This window comes from Cinclus cinclus, chromosome 10, assembly GCF_963662255.1.
Source record: "Cinclus cinclus chromosome 10, bCinCin1.1, whole genome shotgun sequence".
NCBI lineage: Eukaryota > Metazoa > Chordata > Aves > Passeriformes > Cinclidae > Cinclus > Cinclus cinclus.
Genome location: NC_085055.1, coordinates 9,534,307 through 9,561,195, shown reverse-complemented (window position 1 = coordinate 9,561,195; position 26,889 = coordinate 9,534,307). Strand labels below are relative to the sequence as shown.

Below are 26,889 nucleotides of genomic sequence, written 5' to 3'. Positions count from 1 at the left end.
GTCATCCACCCAAGGAGCATGACCTGGGTTCAGTCCCAAGCTGGGAGCAGAGCTGGGTGCTGGGGGACACAAGCAGGGCAAAAATCAGTCCAGTGGCTTTTTTTAATTCTCAGTGAGGCTCAGCCCATGCAGGGCAGGGATGGAGGAGGGCTCCCCACATTCCCCACCAGTTCAAGTGACCACGGTAGGCAGAGAAAGAAGAGATTGGCACCCACCACATGCTGGTCAGAGAGGGGAGAGGGGAACATATTCACGTGACACAGACACTCATGGAGCTCTGCCTTGGCACTACAGGCAGCCTGGAGATCCCTTTGTCCTGTATTTTTCCCCCACAAACTCCAGCTCTGAAGGGAGCAGCCATGCTCATTCCCTTGCCCTCAAAGGGCTGGGAATGCTGGGCAAGGGAAAGCCTGGGAGCAATGACCTGTACCAGCACCCTGCAGCCAGGCACCAGCTGGCACCACTGAAGAGATATGCCAGAAAATCAGGATCACCTGTAGAGGTCTCAAGGGGGAAGGCACCCACAGACTTCTTTTTCCCCGTGAAAAAAATCCCCCGTTGATTTTTCCACAATCCCATGCAAAGCTCTCACACCCCCCTGGGTCTCAGTCCAGGTGCAAGCACCTTTGGGGGCACCCATCCATCCCTGTGTTCCAAAAAACCCAGGCTAAACCCCAGGCTTCAGTACCTGGGGATTCACCCCACCGGACCGGGAGGGATGGAATATTTTTAGGGATCACTGACACATCCCTGACACAGAAGTCGGCTGTCTCCACACCACAAAGGATGCCTTGGCCTTGGCCAGGCCTGGTGCTGAGGAGAATGGGATGCATTGCAATGTATCCAGGGCACACCATGTCCCTGGGGCAGTGCTGCTGATACAGCCAGCCTTCCCATCCCAGTGGGACAGCACAGAGAGGCAGGGATCCCTCCGTCACTCCTTCCCCACTCCCCACCACAGGATGAGTGCCACAGTCAGATGGATGCTGATGGTGAGAAAAGCTGGTCCCAGAGTCCTTCCCTATCCTCCCACTCTTCAGCAGAGGGACATTGTGTGGGTGGTGGCCTGGCCCCTCTCCATGTCCTCCAGCTCATACTCCTCGGCGTCAGAGAGGGGCAGCCCGTTGGTGCCGGGCACGGGCTCGCACTCGGTGCTGCGGGTGGTGGTGCGGGTGATGCTGGGCGAGTACTTCTGTGCCCACGGCGCGCGGTGCCCGGAGCGGCACATCACCTCCTTGAACATCTCCCGGAAGCGGGTGGACATCAGGTTGTAGAGGATGGGGTTGGCGGCCGAGCTCAGGTAGAAGAAGACACCTGAGATGATGTGGACATACTGGAACATGTGGAGCATGTTGGTGGTCCAGGTGGAGACAAAACTCCAGACAAGGCGGTCGGTGTGGAAGGGGGCCCAGCAGATCCCAAACACCACCACCAACACGACTGCGGGGAGACAAGGAGCCAGTGTTACTGGGGGGATGGGGATTACCAACCCAGAGAGGTCTTCGGTCCCTGGCCAAGCACTGCCCCATTTCAGTTTTGGCCATAGCAAAAAAGCACAAGAGAGAGGAAGAAGAGAGGACAGGTCCCCTCAGGGCCTTCTGGACTTGTCATGGAAGGGCTGGAGGTCTGGACAGGATCTCCTCCCTCCATCTCCTGCCAGTGCTACTTCAGGCCCTTCTGTGCTGCACTTCTTCACTCCTCCTTGGCAGGCAGCTGGTCCTATCACATCCATGCAGCACAGCTGGAGGACTCACTCCCCTGTTGGCATCCAGCCTCCCAAAACCTGCCACCATCACCAGCAAAGTCCAAGGAGCATGAGCTATTTGAGATCTTTCCTTGTGCTCTGGTTTTGATTTGGATTTTTTTTTGTTTGTTTTATAACCCAGCTCTGCTGATGGGAAGGAAAGGGTGTAAGTATGTATATGTACAGGTAGATCTGGGGTCCTCTGCCATACCCATGCCACAGTGCATCTCTGTGGCATGCAGGGACAGGTCCCTCCTTTGTCCCCAGCACAGCCCAAGTGCCTTGGAAAGCAGAGTTACCACTTGTCTGGGAGGTGGTGGAGAAGCAGCCCTCGCCCTGCTGTTGGACTGGGCTGGGCAATCTGCCATGGCTATGCCATCATGGGACTGGGAGTGTGGGGAAGTCAGCATGCCGGGGAGAGGCAGCCACCCAGGGGCAGCCAGCTCCCACTCAAGGGAAAGGGACCAGAGGCTCTGGGAACTGTGCTAGGGAGGGAAGCAAGTGTGAAGAGCAGTAGGAAAGAGGATGTTTCAATCCAGCCTTGGGTTATTGCCCCGTTAGAGTCACAGAGGCTGTGGGGCTGGGCAGAAGTGCTGCCCTTCTGGGAATCCCACTACTGCCACCAGCATTTGAGGTCTGGGTGGAGGGATGGGCAGCAGGTTTCCCCATCCCAACCCACCTCCTTTCTCTTTCTCATCCTGCACTTCCCTTGAGGAGAGGATATGGTATGGCTTGGAGGGAGCTGGCACAAGCAATCCTTACTGCTGGACTAGAATCACCAGATCTGCCTTTGCCCCAGCACCCCACAAACCAAACCCACAGCCTTCCTCTGGGATGACCCAGCCTCAGTGCTCTGGACTGTCCATGACTCAGTTTCCCCCCAGAACCCTCCCAAAACAGCCTTGAGAGATATTCCCCGACTCACACAGCATCTTGGTGACCTGCCTCCTCTTGACTTTCTTCTGCCCCTGAGTGTTGTGGCAGTTACAGCTGCTGCCGGTCTTGGCTCCCAAGGCTTCCAGCATCTTTTCTTTCTTGAGCTGCAGGCCAATAAGAAGGTAGAGGACACTGATGGTCCCCATGGGCAGGAAGAAGAAGATGATGGTGGTGACCTGGATGATGAGATTGTAGGTCAATCGTGGTTTCACCAGGGTGCAGATCTCTGAATCGGGCACTCGCCCCCGCCCTGGCACATAGAGAGGCTGCAGCCCATGGAGGCTGGTGTTGGGGATGGAGCAGATGACTGACAAGACCCAGATGGTGACAATGACCCTCTTGGCATGGTTCCTGGTCACCATGTACTTGGCTTTGAGTGGGTGCACCACAGCGATGTAGCGCTCCACGCTCAGAGCTGTGACGTTGAGGATGGAGGCGAAGCAGACAGCCTCAAAGAGCAGCGTCTTGAAATAGCAGCCGCTGGCCCCCAGCAGGAAGGGGTAGTTGCTCCACATGTCGTACAGCTCCAGTGGCATCCCCAGCAGCAGCACCAGCAGGTCGGACATGGCCAGGCTGAACAGGTAGTAGTTGGTGGGCGTCCTCATGAACCGGTGCCGGAGGATGACAATGCAGGTGAGCGTGTTGCCCACAGCCCCCACCAAGAAGATCAGCAGGTAAACGACACAGACTGGGACAAAGAAGTTGGACCGTCGAGGTCCCAGGTACTTATCCCGCAGCTGCTCCTCTGTCAGGTTGGCATCCTTAGGGTCGAACAAAGTCTCTGGTTGAGTCCTGTTGCTGAGATCAGGGCTGATGGGCTCCACAGGGAAGTCTTGCTGGGGCAGGGGGAACTCAGAACTGGAGCAGTTGACATAGGGATTCATGGCTGTGGAGAGATGGAGAGGTTTGCGAGATGCTTTCCCAAATTCTCTGCTCCCCCAGCTCCCGCTGTTCCTCTTCCCACTGGCGTCAGGGTGCTGAGATTCTGCTGATCACTAGGGCTCTGCACTCGCGCACCCATCCTGTCCCAGACAGGTTTTCTTTGGGAAAATATAAAACCTCCACCTAAACTCCTTCAGGCTTCCCAAGTGCTTCCTGCCCCATTTCCCATCCAGTAACAACCCTGGCAGCTCCCCAGTCCACCTCAGCCCCTTTGCCCCATCAGGGGAATGTCAGCAGGGCTGTCCTCTTTTCCTGCTCTGTAAGCAGAGCAGGATACATCCCCAAAAAGCCAGCCCCAAAAATCTCTCCTGGCCGCAATTCTACCGGACATGTAGAAGGGCTGGCAGGACAACCAATAAAACAGCCAGAGGGAAAAGTGGTTTTCCAACATGATAAGGACTTACGGCTTGTTGGGAAACTCCGGATGAATGCTGAGGTCCCACCACCCCTGCGCCGGACAGGGTCAGGGCTGGGAGGGAGCGTGGGAGGGGATGGAGACTTCACTGCCTTAAGAGGCAGGCAAATGAAATCCTGCCGCTGCTTCCCCCTCGGAGCTCAGCTCGGAGAAGCCGCCTGCCCTTATCCACCTTCTCCCTCTTGTCCGCAGTCAGCTGAGAGGCTGGGGGCTGTGCCAGGGGGCTTCCCTTCCCACAGCTGGCCAAACAAATCGCGGTGCCGAGACTCTGCCCCTGCTAGGGGCTGGCTCCTTATCTGCAAAGCAGCACTGCCAAAAAGCTGCCCTTCAGAAAGAGGAAATAACGTTAAGGTAATAAACTCCATTGACTCTGAGAGTCCTAGAGGAGGGAGGCACAGGCGTCTCCTGCCCCTCCGGCAGCCTTCGCAACGCCGGCATTTGTCATTTGCGTGGCCTCGATGGTGAGGAGAGCATCGATCAGCGCCGCGGGCGCCCCGGCGCCGTCCGGCACGGGAGCCTGTGCAGCACCCGCTCGTCCGGGCTCATCTCGGGGAAATGCTGACAGACCCAGCGGCTTCCTGAGGTCTCCTACGTCCAGATGTGCAATCCCTGCAATCCCTGGGTCACCCGAATCACTTCCCCGTGAAGCAGGTTGCTGCAGCCGGCTCTCGTCACACTTGGGTGCGAGGAAGTTGCCGCGCTCGCAAGATCGCCCCGTGCTCCGCGTCCGGCTCAGCTCCCTGCCCGTGCCCGGTGTCTGTCCGCGCTCCTCTCCGCCTGTCCTCCGTGCTGGCACCGCCGTGCCGGGGAACACTCCCGTTGCCGTGGAGCAGACCCGCGCACACACATGTACATGTGCGCACACACGCAGACCCACTCACGGCTCCTGAGCCCCACGGACGCGTGTCAAGGCTGCGTGTCCCCGCTCCGCCCGCGGCTCCACGTGCTGGGCCGGACCGAGACCCGCCCGGAGTTGGAGAAGCCCACGGGCTCCCGCTCCGCCTGCGGCGGCCGAGGCTGACGGCTGCGGGGTCGGGGGATGCGGGGCTGGCAGCGCATCGTTCCGCCGCTCTGCGATGGCCGCGGGCACTGCCACCCCGCGGGACGGGGAGGCACCCCTGGGCACAGGGACACGCGCCGGCCCCTTCGTCCTCTCCGAGGGCAGCAGGGTGCAGGTGGATCTGGTACCCCCCGGAGATGACACCTTGAAGGACTCTGGCATCCCGGGACGTACCTCCTTCTGCCTGTCCCAGCACCATCCTGCCCCTGCAGAGAGGCTGAGCTGAAGGAGCCACAGCAGGGATGAATTCGAGCAGGCAGTACAGGGATCATGGAGAAGGGACTTGGAGAGACCTGCTAGGAGACGCCTGCTGCCAGCCCCACGCAGGTTGAACCCCAGCACAGCTCCCTGCACTGCCTAGCCAGGATGTGAGGAGCTACCTGGATCTGGTGGTCTCCAGCACCAGGACACAACCCCTGGGGTCCTGCACAGCCCAATCCTCCAGATGCCAGAGCAGATGCAGCAGTACCACTTGCTCCTCATTGATTTTGCTCCAAGAAATTCCAGAGCAGGCGAGGGATGACAGGACAAGACCAGCAAAGCCCTGGATTGTCTTGGTTGCCCTGACCTGGCCCTCTGCTCCCTGCAGCAAAAAAAGCATCAAGCAGAGGGGAGCTGGCAGGGCAAACACATCGAGGGCAGGAAAGTCTATGGCTGTCCTAAGCTTTGACTTTCTTCAGGAAGCCATCTTCTCCCCCAGAGGAGAGGAACTGCTGAAGCCAAAGGCCTGGAGGGTAAATGAGTGTACACAAGACATTACTCAAGGGAAGAAGTCAACAAGCTGGAAACAGTGTCTGAAACTGGGAGGAAGAAGGAGAAGAGTTGCTGCTTGTTTCTATGGAAGTGAAGAAATGAAACTTCATCCCCTCCAGGAATGGAGACACAGTAAAACAGGGTTATGGCATAGTGCTGGTGACAGCTGGGACAGGACATAGGGACAGCAGCCGGATGGTGCTGGCAAGGGCTCAGCGGGGCTGTTTCGGCAGATGCCAGGAAGGGTGACAGTGCCAGGGAACTGGCATATTGCAGGTCACACACCCTAGGAGGCAGAGCTACAAACAGTAAGTGATGAGGCAGGGATTTCTTTCCCTGCCTCCAGATTGTACACAGGCTGTTTTCGCTGGGAGATGCCCCAGGCAGGGAACAGATCTGAGCCAGTGCAGAGGCACAAGGAGCCTCAGCATGAGCCCACTTCAGGGACTGCAACATGGAGAGAAGCATGCCAGAAAATTTCACTTCCATTCCTCATCTGTCTCCCTCTGTTTTCTGACTGCCTTGATGAGCAGTCACACACAGTCAGCTCCCAGCACAGTCCCAGCCTATTCCTCTTATCAGGTATTTTATTTTATGAACCCTGCCTGGGGAGGTAGCAGGGAGGATGGCCAGCTGCACACCAAAACCTGCTCCTCCTCATGGTCTGTCAGCCACAGCCCAGCCCTCTCCACGGCCAGAGCACCTCTGGGTTAGGCTGGAAGAAGACAAGCAAGGGCACCCACGAGGCTCCCTTTGTAACCCCAGTTCCAGTCTTCCTCCTGCTCCCTGCTGTACACCCTTCCCTCCCAGAGGTCCAGCCAGTGCAGGGGTTGTCCCTGCTAGCAGCTGGCTCCCCCCAGGAGTGGGTTAAGGCTGCCATACAGAAGCTGAGCAAGGCCCAGCCCTGCAGCTGTGCCAGGAGAATTAAGAAGCCAAAAGAGAAAATAAACCTCAGTTTCAAGGCTTGAGAGGGACAGCCCTAATAATCTACAGCATCCACTTCTGGCTCTTTTCAACAGAGCATCACACAGTAATTGCAGGGCAGCCCAGCACAGACTTGTGGAGCTGTCTGTGCTCTGCCCCTGTTTCTTCCTGCACTTTGCAGATTTAATTAACACCCTTTGGTTCTGAACATGAAAAGCCACCAAGCCACAGAGTGACATTGCATCCAAGAGGGAAACTGAGGCACAGACAGTCCCTTGTCCCCTCTGTGCTATCCTGCAGCAGGCAAGAGCTCCTGGGCTGCATTCTGCTGCCACAGAAGGAAGCAGATGAGCAGCCCCTTCTCAGGGTATTGCTGCAGCAAATTTTCCAGGGCAGGGACAGCCTGCACTGACAGAACAGGGTCATTAAGCTTTTGGGCAAGAATGAACCCTCTCCCATCAGAGAGTAAGCAAATCTTTTGGCCATTGGGATGTAAAAGGGGCTTCTCTCTCTGCTGGGAGCTGCCTACTTAAAGTTGCCCCTCTTTGGTCACTTGGAGATGACAAGTCTTTGCATTTCAGAGAGCAGAAGGATGCTTTTTTTAGATCTCAAGGCCAGGAAGGACCACACAGACCCACAGGGCACCAAACAGGCCCAGATCTGGAGAATTTTGCACTGACACTCAGGTCAGCGAGGTGGCCTTTTCAAAGCAGCTCTGCTGTGTGTTATCCAGCAGAGCCAATCGCTCATACTTGTCTGTGTGGGACATCCTCCTGTAATAATATTTAGCCATTGATTTCCTGTGCATTTCTACTCACTAACTCTCCAGAGGCCTTTTTCACTGCGTAATAGCTGTACTCATTCCCAAAAATCTCACCTCAGCATTTTTGCCTTCTCTTTCCCTCTCACACAACCTAAGCAGGTGACATCTTAACCTCTCGCAATAGTGGTAGTTGTTTCTGAATCTCCAAATCCCCTTTTCTGAGATGGTGATAAACTGGTTAGCACCTTTTCCAGAGTGCAGACATCTGGTAAAGGAACAGCACGGAGTCTTTGTTCCCCTGGGACTGCTAGCCATGTTCCTATGGGATGCAGGGCTGGTGCCCTACTCACAGCCTGGCATTTCTCACTGCAACAGCTTCTGCACCTAGAGCTCCACAGCTCATCTGAGGAATAGCTGGGGAGGGATGTTTCTCTTCTACCCCAAATGAGAACAAAAGAAGAAATGGGAAAAAAATTCATTATTCACTGGCATAAAAGAAATCAGCTTTCTAAGGAACAGCAAAATTGGCCTCTGCTCCACAGATTGTGTTCCCTGGGCCTGCTGAGAGGACAAGGCAGGCAGACACTCTATGAGCAGGTATTCAGGCTCTGTGGCAACCATAGTTTGGCTAAAGGGCCAGCATGGACTTGAAGTGTTTTTTCACCTGGCAGGAGCACTGGGCTTTTGCCATTAAGCTGAGTTACCTGGGGTGCTGCCTTGGCCGTGGTCCCTGGGCAGTGATGGAATTAAATGAGGGCTGGCTGCAGGCCAAGTCATCCTGACAGGAATCTGCGCAGTTCCAACTCTGTGCCCTCCATCCAGCATGAGGCTGGGGACCATGTGTTTTTACTGAGGTCAGAATGAATGACTCAAGATCAAAAAAGGATCAGATTATTTCACCCCAAGGTGTGGATGTGTCTGTTGCCCAGGGCTTTGCTAATAGCACATTGTTTTCCTGCCTCCCCCTGGCCACCTCTTTTGGCTTCTGTTTGATGCTGCTCCATGGCACCATGCAGGGTCATCAGAGGCGGCAGAGCCAACACTGGGATTGCAGTCAGTAATGGAGATGGCATTCTGCACCTGGAGATGACAGATGCATCTACAAGAAGAAGAGGGTGTCTTGTGGGCCTTGGTCCCACACTAAGGGCAGAACTACCACAACATTTTCCTTAACGTGAAAAAGTGAAGCTTGGGGAGGATGAGAGGTAGCTCACAGCAGGTCCCTGGGCTGCAGCAGAGTGCTCTGCCAGCCCCAGAAGCAGCAAGCAAGCTGTGATGGAAATCCCTCATCCTGGCTGAAATCTGCTCTATAACAAAGCTGTGGCACACTCAGTGGGCAGGAGGGACTTGGCACCTGGCCAGAGCAGCCCTGCTTTTCCTCAGCAGCAGAGCCAAGCCAGGGGACACCCAAAGGAGCATTTTGCCAGCTGAAAACATCCTGGCCAACACATAATAAACTTGGGACCACCTCATCTACATCAAGTCCACCTCCAAAATACATTTAAATGGAGCATGGGTCTAGGGCATTTTACCAGGCACCAAGAAGTAACTTCATGGCTTTATTTGTTACTTTCCAAGACTGCTCCTTTCTGAGTTATCAAAAAATATGTAACTACATGGCACAGCACAGGGATGGCCTCTCTCCCCTCCCCTTGGTTCAGAGCCACTTGGCACTCACAGGTTGATTTATGGTGGCCCACGGGCCTCCCAGGATTGATTACCAGGACTTGTTACACCTCCCACTGGGCCATGGCAGATATTAATTCCCTGCCTATGCACAGCTCTCAGCACCCAATTCATGTCTTTAAATGCACCCGGGAAGAGGTTTTCAGCTGGAAGGAAAAACAGCTGCTCAAGCTCTGCAAAACCTCATTTGCAAAGAACACCGGGTGAGGAAATGACATCTCTGTAATGGGATCCCATTTGCTGTGTAGTGACTCACTCTCCAAGCCAAGATCAAAACCTCCAGTCATAAAGAAACCCCAATCAGCTACAACAACATCCCAATGAAATGTGAACATGGCAGCAAATAGAGAAGCAGGATAGAGAGGGAAACTCATCTCAGGACCTGCAGCACTTTCACAGAAATTTATTTGCAAATGAGCATCTCCCAGGTCTGGCATGGGACAGGGCTGAGGGGCAGAACCATGGGGGTGGCAAGGATGAGGATGTGAGAGCCTTGTTCTTCATGCTGACACCTCCAGATACCAATTTAATCATCACATTAATGACACCACAATTTTCCTTATTGCTTTGTTCTTTGCAGTGCAACAGCTGAAAATGGGAAGGATGGGAGCATCTTACACTGGTTGTTGGCACTTTGGCTGTTCCAGTGGAAGAAAAAAGGGCTGGGGTGCACCTTCCCTATGCAAGAATATCACACTCTGCTCCATGTCCCGTGACAGGATTTTACTCTGAGCCTCAATTTCCAGGTACCAATAAACTTCAGGGCTGTACTTCTCCACTCTTGTTTTGCATCCAAAATATATTCAACTAAAAAAAAAGTGGGACACATGCAGATGTTATTTTTTTCCATCAGAAAGTTTATGCTGCATATAGAGAGAATTAAAGCTGAAAGAACTTAATGAACTCTCAGAAATAGTAATATAGAAACTTCAGCATTAATGGATGTTTCATGAGCCCCAGGAAGAAGAAAACAAATGTAAATAAACAGCCTGAAATACTCTGTGCACTGAGAGAAAAAAATCTAGCAAGTTGGTGGCAAGATTCACCTCCAAGCACAGGCAGAAAAAGGCACCTAAATTTCTGAGACAGCTGGCAGCAGTCCTGCTGTGACAGAGAACAGGGCATGCTCAAGCTCCTGTGGACCCAGCCCCTTCAGAAACTTGCAGTATTTTGGTGCCAGCAAATTGGAGCTGGATATGAGGAGAGCTCCAGAGTGAGCTCCCAGCTCTTTGTGTAACCTGTCTGCCCATCCCTGTGGTTCAGGGAGAATGGATCATCACAGAAGCCAGAGAGACTGAAGCATCCAGGAACCTGATTTTTGCTCCAGGATGGATCAGATATATGACACCAGGATGGGCAAGAAGCAGAAATGTGATGAATGCCATAGCCTGGGCTTTCCAGAGGGATCACCTGCACCTCTCGGGGCTGTCAGCATCACCTTACCCTCTCCAGCAGCAAGGGGAGGTCACTCACAGAGATGGCACGGGATGGGCTGGATAAGAAGCCACAGGGCCAAGTCACATCAGCCTAGTTATGGTGTGACATGCACAGTAATGGAGCAGAGATGGGGACACAAGCACTGACAGATTAGACAGGTGCAGGGTGGAAGGTCCAAATGACACCCACCACAAGGGACCACAGCAAGATACCTGAGTCATCCTGCCCTTAAGAGAGAGCAGAGGATGGAAGACAAAAAGGGATGACATTTTTCTCTAAGGGAAAGGTCTAAGTGGAAAGAATCTCAGCCTGATTTTCACACTCTGAAGGAAAGTGGAAGGAATAATTAAACATCCCACCTGCACCCACTAAGGATAACCCCAAAGCCACACCTCACAAGCAAAACAGGTCCAGCCAGTCCAATTCCCCTCTCCAGCAGGATGATGGTGAGTGGGTGAAAGCCATCAGGCTGGCACAGTCATAGATAGGAAAACTCCCAGTGCTGTCCAGTACAACATACTCTTAAGAAAGGGAACAGGTTCTGGTGAGAAAGCACAGCTCTGCTGCCACCACCTTTCAATCCCGGAGACAGCAGCACTTCTCCTCTGTGCCATTATGCCTTTGTCCAGGCTTCCCCCAGCCCTTTTATACTTCCTGGCACCACCTGCACCTGAGCCAGGCTGGGCAGTACCTGAGAAAGGATGGGCTGGGTTAACCCTACACTTGCCAGCCACCTAATGCCACGCTCACCAGCCGCTGTAGAGGAGAGGGTTGGGGACAGCTCTGCATCCACATGTTTCAATGGTCCTATCCCACCCCATGCCACCAGTCCACTCACCTATGCCTCAGTTTCCTTTCATGTTCCTACCTGCCACAGGAACACAAATATTTCTAAGGAAATTCCTGTTTTCTCTTCCCTCCTTGAGGTGTTTCCCAGAAGGACAGGCAACTTTCCCCATTTCAGCTGTCTCACCACAAGGTTTAGGACATGTACCCCCTGCTTCCAGCCTCTCTGGGACTGCTGTGAAGAGTCTGGAGCACAAACTCAACCCATAGAAGTGTTTTCCTCCTGATGGCCATGTTCGAGTTTCCCAGCGAGGTTTGACACCCTGACAAGTGTTTTGGCCTCTGGTTGCTTCTGTGCCTCAAACTCCCCAAGAGCTGAACATTTTCAGGCACTTCACCAGGAAGTCAGGATTAAATGCCAGGTCTGGCTGGGGTTTCCTCTCCTTGTCTGTGCCAGACTGCTCTGGCAGCAGTGCTGAGTAGCAGCCTGGCACTGTCTGCCTGGATTTGGCCCAGATCCCATTTATTCCATGTTTTTCCCTGGCTCACAGCCTCTCTACTTCTTGCTGACACTGTGACAGCCTCCTGCTTTCAGCCCCAGCCTCTAATGTGCCCAAAATTTCCCTCATGCAGGGGAAGGGCTGGAGCCCCCAGACCTCCTGGCTGATGAAGAAAGCAGCAGTTTTCAGTAGAAGGCAGGAACTGGAGAAGACTTTGGTAGATTAGACAAATGGTCAAAATGTGGCACCTAATTCACTCAGGACTGGTTTAAATCCCCTTCAATATGGCTGCCACTAATGATGGGCTTTAAATAAACGAGCAAATGCCGGGGAAATGGGAGGGACTTTCCTCTGACTTCTTGAAGCATTGCCTGCAATATTTCTTCTCTGACTCTCCCTCCACCCATCTCCCATCTCCATCTGGCAATCTGGCAAGTTATTTCTGTCCTGCTCCCTTTTCCCACCATCAATGCGTCTAACACTACCCAAACCTGTGGAACGACGAGGTGTCAACGGGAAATCTTCTGGTGCAATGCCACAGGCCGATGTTCCAAAAGCACCAGGAGCATCATTTCAAACCCTCCCTTTCTGGTGCTTTGGGTCTGCATTAATTCAGTCTAACTACATCCACCATAAAGTGATCAAAGCGAGATGCTTCACCGTGTTCTGAGTTTGGTCGTGGCGTCGGGTGATGGTTTGAACTGGGGGAAATCCCCTTGTCCCGATGATTCGGGGCTGCCGCGAGGTCTGGGAACACCCTCTTTGCTGCCACAGCCGCTGTTTTCCGATGTGTCCGCTCCCAAATTCCCTGCACAGGCGCCTGGGCTGGAGGAGAGCTCTGGCAGGGGTGCAGTCCCCGGGGACAGGTACGGCTCACGGAGGGACAGACGCGGGATCTGTCCCGGGGTGTGTGGCGGCTGGAAGGAGGTTTCGGGCCATTTGCAAACCGCACGGAGAGGTGACAGGTGACAGTCCCCGGGTGCCTCCCCGGGTGCGGCGAGTCCGGGCGGCCGCGCCCACGATTCGCGTCCTTTGGGCTCCCTCTGCTGGGAACGCGTGGGAGCTCCGGCGTGTCCCGCAGCCACGGGGCCACCGCGGGCCCCCCCCGGGCTCCTGGGCAGGGCAGGCATTCACCCGCACCCCCGTGCTGGGCTGGAGCGGTGGGGATCGCTCACTGCAGCCCCCCGGGACCCCCGAGGCTGGGCGCGGTGATGGGGAACCCTGGGGATGTGCTGGCATGGTGATCCACGGGGAAAGGGGGGGCCTGGAGCACATTTGGGCTTGTCCGTGGAGAGGTGTGAGGGATCTCCCGAAAAATGGGCAAGAAGGAATATTAAATGGGGGGAGAAGTGATGTAAAATCTGGAGAGAAAATTTGCATGTGGCAGAGAGCCTCTCTTGAGGTTTGGGGATCAGAGCAGAGCTCAGTCCTATAATATCTTTCCATGTCTCGCCACTTGTGGTCATTTATTTTCCCCCTTTCCCTTGCACAGGGGGCTTGGGGAATTCTCCCTCAGATCAGCAGGTATTGACCCCTTAATGCAGCCACAGTTTGGGGGTGGCCAGAGCAGGTGGAATACAGCAATGGGGTTGATGGGTTGGGGAGGGAGGGCGCAGCACCGACGGCTGAGCGGGAGATCCAGACAGTGAGGAAGATTTTGGGAGACTTGGGGTGGTGGGAATGGGTAAAAAAACCCTTTGGTGTTCGGTACAGCCTGGGGAAGAAGTGCTGCCAAACTTGGTCTCTCCACCAGGGAAGGGGACAAGGGGTTCGTGTAAGTGTGGTGTGTCCACACGATGGCACCAGACCCGGAGCAGTGTCCCCAGCCATGGTGGCATGGCAGGACCCTGTCCCCGAGCCTTAGAGCTGTGTGATTCTGCATCTGGGAGTGATGATGGCTTTTTTGGCTGTGCCCCACTGAACAGTAAGAGCTGTGCAACTTGCCGGCAACCTGCCAGCAGCTCCTCTCAGCATCCCTCCAGCTCTGGATGTTCCTTCTTTTGCTCCAGATGTAAAACAGGGGAGAGGTGTCTAAAACTTGATCCTTGTTTTTCTGCTTCATCCCCCAGTTTCATCTTCTGCCTCCTCTCTAAAAGTCTCACCTGGATCAGGTGTGCACAGAGTTGTCCCGCCTGGCAAGGACTTCCTCTGCCAGGGACAGAGCTTCCTACCTCTCTACCCTCCAAACAAACCACAGCCCACTCCTCTGGGAAAGAGGGAAACAGTGGGTGGAAGAGGTGGATGCAGAGGAGCTGGAGCTTGAGGGCCCTGCCTTGTCCTCCAGCGGCTGACAGGGCACCTGGGGGGCTGCTCGGTAGGGACTGGGATTCCTTGCTTGGGGTCTGGCAGATGAGGGCTTTGAGCATCCTGTCCTGAGCCATAATAGTCTGGGTGAGGAACAGGAGCCAGGCTGGAGCCCCCACAGAGGGCTTGGGAGCATAAGGACTGTGATAATGGAGACCCTGCAAATACCTGGGTTAAACCACAGGCTCTGTGAGGATCCCAGTACGTCCTGCACAGTCTCAGTGCCAGCAGGACTAACCCCCAAACCTTTCAGTGGGCAGTCAGGCTCTCCTCAATCCCCAGTGCAGCCCTTTGTTCTGGTCTGGCTGATGCAGGACAAGATCCCCTTGGCTACTCTACCTGATGATCTCTTCCCTAGGGAAACAGGATATCCTTCCTGTCCCTTCATTGCTGCCAAATTTTCCCCTAAGCCTCTCCCCATAAGGTACCTGAGGATCCTATTAGAAGATGATAAGGCCACCAGAGGAGATTCTGAAGAACCCAGAGCTGGCCCAGGGACCCTCAGATGGAGCTCCTGCTTTGTCTGTGTACTATAGCAGGGTGGGTGAAGGCTTTCCACTGTTCCCAGCTTCACCTGCTGCAGTTTACACAGGCTTGGTGAGGAGTTTTCCTTGTGGTCTCCATAGTGATCCAGGAGGTCCAACAGAGCAGCAGTGCACATGGTGCTCCCTGTGCCATTGTCAGGACAGGAACATGTCCCAGATGGGGCTGTGAGCCCCCTCCCCCCGGCTCCATCCCCCAGCTACAGCTCCAGCCAGACCCCTCATCTCCACAACTTCAGCAGAAAGCCTCTGCCTGCTCTTCCCCCAGCTGTGCCTTTCCCTAGGGAGTCACTCGAGCTCCCCATCCCCATGTCCTCGGTCTCTCTGGAGTCCTGCAGCCCCCCAGCCCTGGGAAGCTCAGCAGCTGTTGAAGCAGCAGTGAGCCAAGATCCCGTCACAGCAAAGAGCATCTTGGTGCAGCCTCACACTCCTCTGTCTGCCTGCCCCCATCTGCCAGCTCTTGTCCTACATCTTGGCTGTCAGAGCCATGTGAGTGGCATCTGCCCCTTTCCGTCCTCTGTCCTCTCCAGCCAGACTGCACAGGATGGATATTTGGCTCAAAGGTCTCCACAAAGCTTTGGAAGTAAGAGGTAGCGGGCTCACTGGGGCAAGGGAAGACTGTGGAGGACACGGGGTTTGACCAAACCCAGGATTTCATCAAGAGATGCTGAGTTATTAACCCTAGGAAACCCTTTTCCTACTCGGCATCCTTCAGAGGGCTCAAGCCACATGTCCTGTTTTTTCTTATCTCCCCCTCTCCAACAAAGCTAGCTGCTACCTGCCCGGTGTGACTCTAAGTAGCTTTGGCTAAATCCCCATCCAGAGGAAGGTGCTAATCCCTGTGGCTTCAGGGCCAGCAGGATCACCAGAATGGGCAGCAGCCTTGGGGGTGGCAGGGTGGAGGAATGGGGCAGGTACCCAGGGAAAAGGGGCAGTGAGTGGACATGCACACAGGAGCATGAGCAAAGCCACTGGCTGTGATGGTGCCTGGCCTCCCAGAACCAGTGCCGGGACCAGAGCAGGGATTTGTGCCTCAGAAGGAGCAGCTCCATCGATTTGCAAGGAGCAGATGTTAGTGTTTAGAAATAAATTGCCTCCAGCAGGAATGCAAGCTGTGGAGATGTAAAACCCACGGTCTCCCAGTCGCTACGGGGACTGGGACCACAGCAGAAAATGGGCTGCAGCACCGGGACGTGGCTGAGCCCCCTCACTGCCTCCATCCCTTCTGTGCCCACTCCCCACGGAGCCCAGCCCCACCGCTGCCTGTTTCCACAGGGAAGAGTGTTTCCCCTGGAACGGGAGGACGTTCCCGATGTGGGCAGCTCTTCCGTCAGGATTTCTATAAATAATAACTCGGTACATGCCAAGAAAACAACAACAACAACAAAACCCAAAAAAAGGTTTATTTTCCTTTTTTCACTCTTTTAATGCGAAGCTTTAGCTGTTCTCTTGGGAGACCACCCTCCCCGCCTCCGTGCCCGCCCTCCGCCCGGGGGTACGTGGGGGGAGCTCCGCGGCTCCGGCCCCGGGACCGCCCCCCGGCCCCGGGGGAGGCTCCGCATCTCCTCCCGCATCCCCTCCCGCATCCCCCCCGCCGTCCCGGCAGTCACCATAGCGACAGTGACCTCACTCGGGGATGGGCGAGCGGGCCGGTCGCGTAGCAACAGCCCCGGTGACATCAGAAGCCCGGTGCGGTTCCCACGGCAACCCGAGGGGCAGGGAGGGAGCCAGGGGCCGTTCGCGGGGCCGGAGGGGCCGGAGCAGCGAAGGGGTGTCCTCACCCCACTGCCACCGCCTCCCCGAGATCCCCCCAGCCCCGCGGCAGAAGGGGTAACGTGAATAAATCAGCATACTTAGGGACGTCACCCCCGGTGCAGCCAGTGGCGTGGAGGGGGGCCAGAGTGGGAAATGAGCACCAGAAGGGGAGACTCCCTCATGGGGGTCTCGGGAACCAAAAGGAGGTAGCGTACAACCCCCACCCCAAAAATTCAGCATCGTTCAGCAGCACCTCAACCCCGCCCGGGTGCACCAGCCCCGACGGAGCTGATGTACTGTAGGGGACACTGCAATAGCGGCTCTTGATGGAGAAGCACGGAAAAGTTGGGCGGAGTGCTCCTGGGGTGGAGCGGCTGAGTGCATTCCCGGGAGAAGCGCCGGGAGTGAGCTGCTTCCTGCCCCGAGACAAATCCACGTGCACCCTTTATCCCTGGGAGCTGCGTCCTTCCCCCTCCCCCCTTCCCCACCGAGGGCACCTCTCACCTTGGCAAATGCACTCCCAGGCCCTGCACACAGCCCTGCCGTGGCTCACAGCCCAGCCTCAAGTGAGGCCAGGGGAAAGGAGAGCGTTTTTGGACCCTCGATAAAGCTCTCACCACCCTGGGCTACCAGTCCCCGAGCTGGGACGGTAAAGTGACGCTTAGAGAGGTGCCCGGTGTCACCGGAGGCTTTTGTAGAAATTAATCCCCAGCGTCATCGGTGTTCCCAGTGGGATTAGCCACTAGATTGCACTCTTGCTTTGCGCACGGGCGAGGGAGCTGGCAGGTACTTGGCAGTGGGAGCGGGATGCTGGAGGCAGCCTGTTCACCCAAGCGCTACCCACCACGCAAGACGCAATTGCAAACGGGACGCGCTGCAGCGGCTGGGAGAGCGCCAGCTCCTCCAGCCCCGCCGGCAGCCAAAAATAACCACGGCAGGGTGACTTTCAGGGGGGAAATGATCTGCATGGCTCTACAGGCAGGGTGCTGCGTTCTGAAATGCTGCTGCCTCCAGGGCAGCGACTGTTCATCCCTTGGGATGAATGTGGCAAGAATCAGGGGATACTTTTGCTGAGGGGAAGAGGACTGGATCCGTTTTGCAGCTCGTCTGGACGCATTCCCGTCAGTGGAATAAACACTCCTTCCTGGGACAGCTGGCTCCACAGGAGAGCACCTACGTGCCAGCCACTCACCATCACTGGGAGAGGCTGGATTCATCCCCATGACCCAGTGCACGCTGTAAATTCCCCTCATGCATTTATTTCCCTCTCGGTCACTGTGACTCACGCTCTCCATCTGCCTGTTTACAAGGCTGTTTTCCCAAGGTCTCTGCGGAGGCAATGACTGGTTGGGAGGAACTGGGCTATTTGCCCAGATCCTTGAGGGAAAGCCCCCAGAAGTCTGGGAGCCAGAGGGAAGAGGCAGAGGCTGGACGCCTGCACACTAGAACCTCTCTTGAAGGCACAGAGGCCACTGTGTATCCCACAGCCTGCCTACACCCACAAACTGGCTACACCAGGAGCCCACGGCCACGCCAGGTCTGGCACCACCAGCCCTGCCTGGCATTGCCCTGGCAGCCAGGTGCTTGCAGGGCAGGGTGGGTGCCACCCACAGCACTTCAGCTCCAAAAGGTCAAGTGTCATCAGCCTGGAAATGGAGCCAATGCTGCCTCCCTCCATCTCCCGTCAGTGGGGATCTGGAATACGAAGCCCTCTTGGGACAGGGATGAAGGGAAAGCTCTCAACAGAGTCACAAAGGAATGGAGGGCTGATGACAAGAGAAGGGCAGGAAGATAGAGGGAGCTCCCAAGGACTGGCAGGTCCCCTCTGTGCATCCCAGCTCTGCTTCCCTGGGGATGCTGGGGCACAGGAGGGAGAGCGTTGAGGGGGGAGGCTGTGCTTTGTGGTTTCATGGTGCATCTGTACCCTTTGAATCCCCATGAGGATGTGGAGGTGGTAAAATGTCACCAGCTGGGCCGCTGGGAAGGGGGCCGGACGTGTAAAACCCCAACAAAGGGCAGCCATTGTCTGGGAGAGGCAGTGGGGGCTAACGGGGGAGCCCGCTGAGTGCCCCTCGCCCGCCAGCCCCCACTGCCCCACAGCTCAGGTGCCGATGAAAAGGCAGCTTTTTCCCCCTGAGCCCTCCGTGGGAGGTGATGCAGACCCCCAGCATACCAGGCCATGGTCCAAACGTGCCCCCTAGGGAAGCAGGGGGAGGTGGAGGGAAGCACAGTGTGCCCCAGACTCCTAAAGTCGCTCCAGGCTGCTAGGACTGCTTTCCTCCATCTCATTCCCACTTCCTGGCAAGCCTGACCTGCGTGGGCAGATGGGAAGATCCCATTCAGGCTCGAGAAGCAGCCCGGCCCCCTGCCCATCTTCTCCATTTCAGGGCCTTTTATGGCCATTGCCTCAGGCAGGGCACTGGGTCCCTGCCAGGCAGGGGAAAGGGACCATGGTGCAGCCTCCTGGGGATGCCCTGAAGGCGGCTCACCCTCTGCAATCCCTGGCACTGGGTCCTTCTGTAAAAGAGAGCGTTTGCTGGGGCACTGCCTCCGGTACACTTCCAAGTTTACTTTGTGCCTGCTGCCGTGCCCCGAGACAGATGGATCGAGGGCTAGTCCCAAATACTTGGCAAGGGTGTTGAAAACCCCACAGTGGAGGAATTGTGGCACAAAAAGCCCCTTTCCCTGTCATGGAACAGGGCTGAACAGCCCAGTCAGACTTCAGGGTGAGGTGTCACAGAGCTGGTGGGCACAGAATGGGTAGAGGAAGTTGAGTCCTCATCTCCACCCCTGGAGCCATCTGCACAGAGGCAGAGGCAAAGAAGTTCCCCGGCCCCAGGATGAAAGATGTTCCCGCAAACATCACCCATCATTTCCTCCTCCATGGTGGGAGCTATGGAACAGGTTCTTCAGCAACCCCCTGGCACGGCGACAGGACAGGGAGAGGCTGGGAAAGCAGCCAGCCGAGACTTGGCACCGCCATCCAGAACCACCCTGTGTGCCGTCGGGAAAGGCGCACCCCAAACGCTGTCTGTGCCAGTGGGAAGCTGGATGGGTGCTGGAGGGTGCTGTGTGGGCCACTAATCTTGACAAAACCCCCCTGGGAGGCAGCTGATGGGGAAACATATGGATTTAGTGCATTCACAGTGCTGGGACCCAAATCTAGCCAGCAGCAGAGCCAGGTGGCCAAGCTTGCATCCTACTTCACTGACTCGGCAGTGAGATCGTCCCAGCTGTAAACCAGGGTCCCAGCCAGGGTCCCAATCCCTGTTCCTGGGCCAGGGGCTGCTGGAAATGAGGGGCAGATGAGCTGGCAGCTCTGCAGCACATGTATCCCAGTGTGAGCCTAAGTGTGGGAGTTTACGGGGCTTTAACGCAGGAGATGTGTGATGGGGGAATTGTTGCCAGGCTTGGGGAAGGATCCAATCGCACCAGGGTGCTCTCGGCAGATTAAGGATTGGAAAGCTCTGGTAATTACTTTGCAGTATAAAAATAGGCCTGGCTTTATCCCTCGCCCTGATCTCCCACTCCTGCCTCTCCTTGCCCCACTCCTTCCCCCCACTCAATAGCGAGCAGATGCCACGTACCCAGTGAGCATGGCAGGAGGGCACAACACAGCTGCTGGTCTGGTGCTGGCATTTCTGGGTGGAGGGGGTAAAATAGATGGAAGGAGGTCTGGAATGGGGTGGTGACAGCAGCACAGCAATGGCATCTGGCTGGCACGTGCAAACTGTGAGGATCAGGAGACTGGGAGAGGAGCCGGGGCATGCACACAGGCGTCCCCACATACTGCGAGGCTTTGTGCCAGGGAAGCAAGAGCCTGGAGACATCAGCAGAGCAGATGTCTGGTTAGGAGAGGACCATGTCTGTGGGACCACCTAACACAAAGGGGAACATGGCTCTGGCACTGGCCGTCACCACATGCTGGTGGCTCCAGCAGGACCCAAGAGAAGGCTGCTCCATGCACAGGGTATAGAGAGCAGCATGGATTGACTCGGGGCAGTTCCCAGACCACTCATTTCCCTTTGCTGGCGTCTGGGAACATGGTGGTTGGAATCACAGGGACAAAGCACGGGGAAAACACTCTTGGATGTGCGGTCCCACCTGTCTTCTCACCTTCCCCCACAACAGCTCTGCCCAATGTGTCTCACAGCAAAGTCAGAACACAAACTCTCCCTCTTGTCCCCATCCTTGCATGGTGGTGTATTCGTTTGCCAGAGCCTGGCTGGCACAAGCCAAAGCAAAAGCTGCTCTCTGCACCCTCCCTGTGAGGCCTCCACAGCACCCAGCATGCAGGCAGCATTGCAGGCAGCATTGCAGGCAGCATTGCAGGCAGCATTGCAGGCAGCAGAGCACGCAGGAGCCTGTAGTCTGGCAGCGAGCCCCAGCATGTTCCATGCAGCCCGTTCAGCCCTGCGAGCTCCCACCCACCCCAGCCCCGCCGGGAAAACGGCTCAGCTGCATCCAGAGGCTCATGGATGGGGGGGGGGGGGGGCGGCAGCTGCCAGCCCGTTCCAGGCCGTGCAAACCTCGGGCTAGTGGAGCAGTGCTATAAATATCTCCCCTTGCGAGACCCGGTCATGCAGCTGAGATCACGTAAGGGGAAGTGCTGCCCTCCTGATCCGCTCCTGCAGGTCCCCGAGCCTCGGTGCTTGCGCAGCACATCCCTGTCGCCTGAAGTCCCCCCACGTCCTGGGTCGTGGCCAGGGCAATGGGGTGCAGAGTCCAGAGGTGGCTGGCACGGCAGTGGGCGGATCATGTGGGCAAACACAGGCGACATTTCTGCCACCAGCACATAGAGTGGCAAATGTCAGCTCCACGGATGCCCTATCTCCCCCCAGGCACCCCCAACCCTCCTTTACAAGCACAACACCCCTAAGCCCACCTCGTAGAACACCACAAATGCCCTGGATGAGATCCCCATGCCCACCTACACACTGACCCCTTCCTGCCTCACTCCGGGCACTCTGCACCCCCTGGCCCACGTACAAATCCCGCAGCCCCTCTGTACCATTAAACCTGCGGCAGGATGACTGGGGGGGCAGAAGCCCCTCAGATGGGGGGATGGCTGCAATCCCTGTTCCCTGCAGAGCCCTCAGCCCTGAGCAGTTTCCAGCCCGGGGAGGAAAGAGGGGCAATGCTGCCCTGGCACAGCCAGTCCTCACACCACGAACCCATCGCCCCCAGCCCGGTTTGCAGACGAACAACGCTCCCCTCCCGCCGGTACTTTTCCATACACACCCTCCATGGTCCTTTGTTCTGTGCAAATCCGGGATCCAGCCCGCTCTCGGCATGGGGGTTGTATATACCCCCTGGCCTCCCCGGATTCACCCTCCAGCGAATCCCCCCTGGGTGCCCCGCTGCCCTCGGAGGAGGTGCGGGCGAGGGTCCCGGGACTCGGAGGGCTGAACTCCGGCCCGGCCGCCCCCGCCCGCTTGCCTGGCTGCGGCCGCTGCCTCCTTCGCCTCTGCCCGGAGCCGGGACACCGGAGCCGCCGGCGCAGCTGCCACGGGGCAACGGAGCCTTCCAACGGTACCGGAGCCACCGGGGGCACCGGAGCCTGCCAGGAGTACCGGAGACGCCCGCGGGTACGGGAGTTGCCGAGCTACCCGGGTGCAGAGCCGCCCAAAGGTACCGGAGCCGCGCGGAGCCGGGGCCCCCTGAGCCCGCCGGGTGCCGACCCACCGCGGTGCTCCGGCCGCCGGGACCGGTCTCGGTGCCGCCGCTCTCCTCCGCTCCTCCCCGCCCCACGCCGTTGTCTCCCGCTCCCCCGGGCCGCCACCGCGGGGCCCGGCCGGGGGTGGCTCCGTGCTCCCCGCCCCGCTGCCGGGGAATAGGGACCAGGACTCAGGCTGAGGAAGGACCCCGATTCCCCCCCCCACCCTTCAATCCCCACTGCAGTGGCGGATCTGGTGTCACACACCCCACTTCGCTGCAGGTCTCTCCCCCTCCCCGCCCCGAATATCTGCTCCTGCAAGGTCTTCCTGGCCCCCATACCTCCCCCCACAATAATGCAGTCTCCCGTATTTCTGGTCTCTGCTCCCCAGCGTCCCAGGTTCCCTCTACCTCCGTGCAGAGTTCTGCTCTTACCAGAGCCCTTTCTTCCACCCACTCTTCAATCTCTGCTTTCAGGGGTGCTGCTCGTGGGGTGGCCCACAGCTGTCCCATTTCTGGGGTGTAGATGACCTCCCCCTTCAGCCACAGATGCCCCCAGCAGCATTCAGTCCCACCACAGACACAACCCTATGTGTGTCTTCCCTCAGGGAACTGGGGCTCCCTGCCTCTCACAAAGCAGGTCTCACCTCCCTTTCCCCTTGCCATAGGGACCGTCTGTGCTGTGAGGAGAGGTTGCTCTGCTCAAGGATCTGCAGCTGGAGCAAGCAAGACCCCAGGATGAGAGCGGGGCAGGATGTCAGCGGGGCATGGACAGGGGAGAGGGGTGCAGAGCCATCCCCCATGCAAACCAAAAGGGTCACTCAGTGTGCGCTAAGGGACGTGCTGGGGCTGTTATGAGAACAGGGAGGTTCATCAGGTACTTGAGGAGCACAAAGAAGGGGTGACCAGTCCCTCCTGCTTGGCCCTGGTCCTGAGTTTTCCATACAGCGATGGAGGGATGCAGCCAACTGGCTGGGGAGGGATCCCAGCAGGGCCACAGCAGTCCCAGCTTAAGGCTGTGTCCTCGAAATTCAAGTGGCACCAGACGGACTCTTTGGTTGCCTTGGCTGTGTCCCCCCCCACCCGGCAAAGCGCACATGGTCAGCCACAGGCCACCCACAGATCCAACCTGTCTCTGGCCACCCACCTCCCGAGCTCAGCTCTGGGTCACTACCACTACCCTGTCCCTGCCCTGAGATGCTGCGGATGAGCTGATGCTGATCTGCTCTCTCCATGGTGAATGACTCGCCGGAAGGAAGGAAGGAAAGCCAAGCTGCTCTGGCAGGGAAAAGGCAAGTTAAACCCCCCTCATTCCCTGTTTTAGTGGGGAAATCTGCACAAATCCAGTGTTATTCTGGTGGTTTGGGGCTGGGGCTGTGCCCAGCTGCTGGCAGTGCCTGCACAGCCTGGCACAGCCCTCCCTGGCCACCCGGTCGCTGTGTTGAGACCGTGCCAACTCACTTCACCCAGGGCGAGCAATGACAGCTCCCTGCTGAGCATAGCTGGACCAGGCAGCTTAGCAGCCCTGTTGGCTTTGCTGCTGGAATGAGCAGAGGAGGAGGGCTGGTGCCCAGCAGGGAGGAGGGGCTGTCACCAGTCTCCTGGGGACACTTGGCCAACTCATTGCTTCCAGTCTCTGCTGTTCCCTTCCAGCTGCCTGGGCTGGACTGGAGCTGCCTGGATGGAGATGGCTGTCCTGGGAGACGTGTATCCCCTGGCACTCATTAGGGGCAGGGGACACCGTGGATGCAAAGGGGATGAGTGTGGGAGCTCGGGGCTCTTTGTGGAGTGGAAGAAGTTGGATGACAGCAGTGGGATGGAGGGTGGCACCATAGCACAGCGTGCAGGAGGGAAACTGAGGCACAGTGGCTGCACCCAGGGGCAGGTGGGAGGCCCTGTCCAACTCTTTGGAGAGCAGTGCCTGGGTGGAGTGGGCACAGCGCTTCCCGGGAGGGCGGCAGAGCCGATGGCAACGGAGATAATGCTGAAAATACGCCAGTGGCTTTGTTGCTGGTGACAATGGCCCGCAGTATTTTTAGCTGTTGTAGCCTTAGCGACAGAACAGCTTCTCCTGTCCAGCTCTGCCCCATCCCGCCCTCAGTGTCGCCGGGCCCCCATGGCCCCCCAGGGCTGCTTCCCGGTGCTGTGGATACGGTAACGCTAGAAACTAAACACAAACACCTCACCCTCTGCCACCCCCGGCTGAGTCACGGCACTGCCTGCTCCCCTCGCCCTTGCCTCCCCCTCCCTCCTGCCCACCCCCAGCCCCAAAAGCAGTAGCTGATGCCCCCCAAGCCAGCCCTGCTCTTACTTACAGGATATTGCCTCTCCCAGGGCAAAGCCTGGGGTTGGCTTCACTTGCTGCCATCTCAGGACTAAAAGATGGAGATTTATGGAGAAAACTCTTGCAAGGTAGCATCACTGTCCCCAGTCCTGTGACACTGGGACCACCCCACTGCAGAGAGTCAGACCCTGAGCAGTGCCCAGCTTGCCAGCATGACCCCAGCCCTTATCCCCAGACCCCAGGGTAAAAAATCAGACAGGAACAGGCAGAGGCAGAAGCAGCTGCTTTGCACTCTGTGTCAAGGGCCAGGCTGGGATGTTGTGCCTGGCCCCCTTGTCCCATTGAAGGAGAATGAGGTGTAGGAGCAGGAGGAGTTTTGGGATCACAATGGTGGTCGGACATGGGGGAACGAGGCAGCTCTGCTTGACCCTCAGGGGAGGTGTCAGCACGCATATTGATGCTCTCACCTCACCTTTGGGGGCAACAAGGGATGAGTGCTGCCCCCATCCAGCCTTCCAGGGGTGATGGGGGGTCCCACTGCTGTGCTGTCCCAGCCCTCATGGGAATTTAGGGATGCTGGCATTTATGTGGAGCTGGCAGGCTGCTGTAGGGCACAAGGGGCTGTAGCCCCATAGTCAAGGCCACACACACTGGCACAGCTGCCCTCCTCCCATGACCCACATCTCAAGGCCCTCAGCACCCATGGATGTTCAAGGGCCAGGAGAGCAGCTGCACCACCTCTTCCCTAAAATAAGGCCGTAGCCAGCAGGGAGGCTGGGGTGGGCGGCCACGGCTGTGACTATGTTAGGATGTTCTGGGGCCGAGGGCAGATCACATCGCAAGGATGAATTAATTAACACTTGGCAGTTTTGGATGATGTCCCAGGCTTTTTTTCCATTTTCATTTTAGCAAACTCCCAAGTCTGTTTGGCGCCTGCCGGGTCTCGAGTCTGTTGGCTGGGGGGTGGGAGCACCCATGTAGCTGCCTAAGTACCTGCAGGTGCTGGGGTGGCATCATGGGCACCCCACTGTCTCAATGCCTCCCTGCTCCCCAAAGTTTGGGTGCTCTCACTGACCCTGGGGGCCAGTGCAGTCAGAAGCACTTTTCAGGGCCTGATGGACCCCCTACTTTCCTGCTGTGGGTTTTCTTAACTCTCCATCCTGCCTGCAAGAGGCTCACACACATACCCCTCGTGCCTGGCTTACAGACCTGAAAAATATCTGGGAAACAGATTTTTAAATAAAAGTTGTAAACACCCTCAAATAGGACTTTTATTATCCCAAAATGGTGTGAGGATGAAGAATCAGGACTGTGGGGTGCACGTGGGGGGGCTGGCCCCAGGTAAAGGGTTCTGAGGGGAATCGGTGTGTGCAGATGAGTTGTGTGTTCAGCTGTGAGAGCACACACATGTCTTGGTGGGTGTGAGCAGTACAGCTGCTAGACACTGTGGGGTTCTGGGGGTGCTTGCAGTGAACAGGTCAGGGCTGCCCTGGGGCAGAGATGTCCCCGCTGGGGCACATGGCACTGCTCAAGCTCAGTCCTCGTCCTCATTTCCCGGATGAAACTGGTGCTTGTCCCTGTCAGGCCTCTACCTCCCCAGTGAAAGAAAGGGTGTGGCAGCTGAAAACATGCCCGTGCCTCCCGTGCAGGCGGCCAAGGAGAAGCCCCACGCCAGCCAGCCTCACTCAGCCCCCCCCGCCCCCACAACCTTTAAATTTAGCTCTCCCCTCTCCAACTGTGTGAGCTAGGCTGGCGGCCAAAACCTCTGCAGCCATACACACCCCTTGGAGAGCAGCCGCCTGCCTTGGGCCTCGGAGTCCCAGGAAGTGCCCTGTCCTCACTCCCCATGGACCGCAATGTCTCATGCCCGTGGTCACCTCAGCCTATGCCCTGGGCAAAGCAGGAAGGGTTCACAGGCCCAAGGTCCTCCCACGGAAATTTGGGGCCGAGCTGAAAATGACTCCCCAGGCTTATGGAGGGGAATCCCTTCTAGCAATAAAAGCCAGTCCAGCTCTGCTACCCCAGAAGAGCAGGGAATCCAGCAAGCATACCCTGTGCTCACCTTCTTGGCGCTGCCTGCCCGGCTGAAACTTGCAGCACCACTCACCTGCATGCACACACATCTCCTACCTGTGTGTGCGTGCTCAAGACGCGCGGCACACACGTGGCACAGGTGTCCCCCATGGCTGTGCGAGCATGCGTGGGCTCACCTGGGCACCCACCTGCAGCCACGCGTGGGCGAGCACATGTGCAAACACGGAGGTGTGTGCGCATGTGTGTGTGCACACAAACACGCGAGTTCTGGGAAGTGGGGAGCACACACGTGTGTGCACAGCGCATGGGGCCTCGCTGGGAGCACGTGTGGGTGGGCAGCATGCAAGTGGGATGGCGTGTGCTGTGCCC

General features: G+C 57.1%; 1 protein-coding gene across 1 annotated transcript; it reads right to left on the bottom strand.

Annotated features, from left to right (window-relative positions):
- Nucleotides 1–1,036: 1,036 nt before the first annotated feature.
- On the bottom strand, nucleotides 1,037–3,567 carry NMUR1 (neuromedin U receptor 1). Its single transcript, XM_062498867.1, has 2 exons — nucleotides 2,670–3,567; nucleotides 1,037–1,440 (listed from the first exon to the last, which is right to left on the bottom strand). The coding sequence occupies exons 1-2, from the start codon at nucleotides 3,562–3,564 to the stop codon at nucleotides 1,037–1,039; spliced, it is 1,299 nt and encodes a 432-aa protein (XP_062354851.1). The 5' UTR covers nucleotides 3,565–3,567.
- Between the last annotated feature and the right edge of the window lie 23,322 nt (nucleotides 3,568–26,889).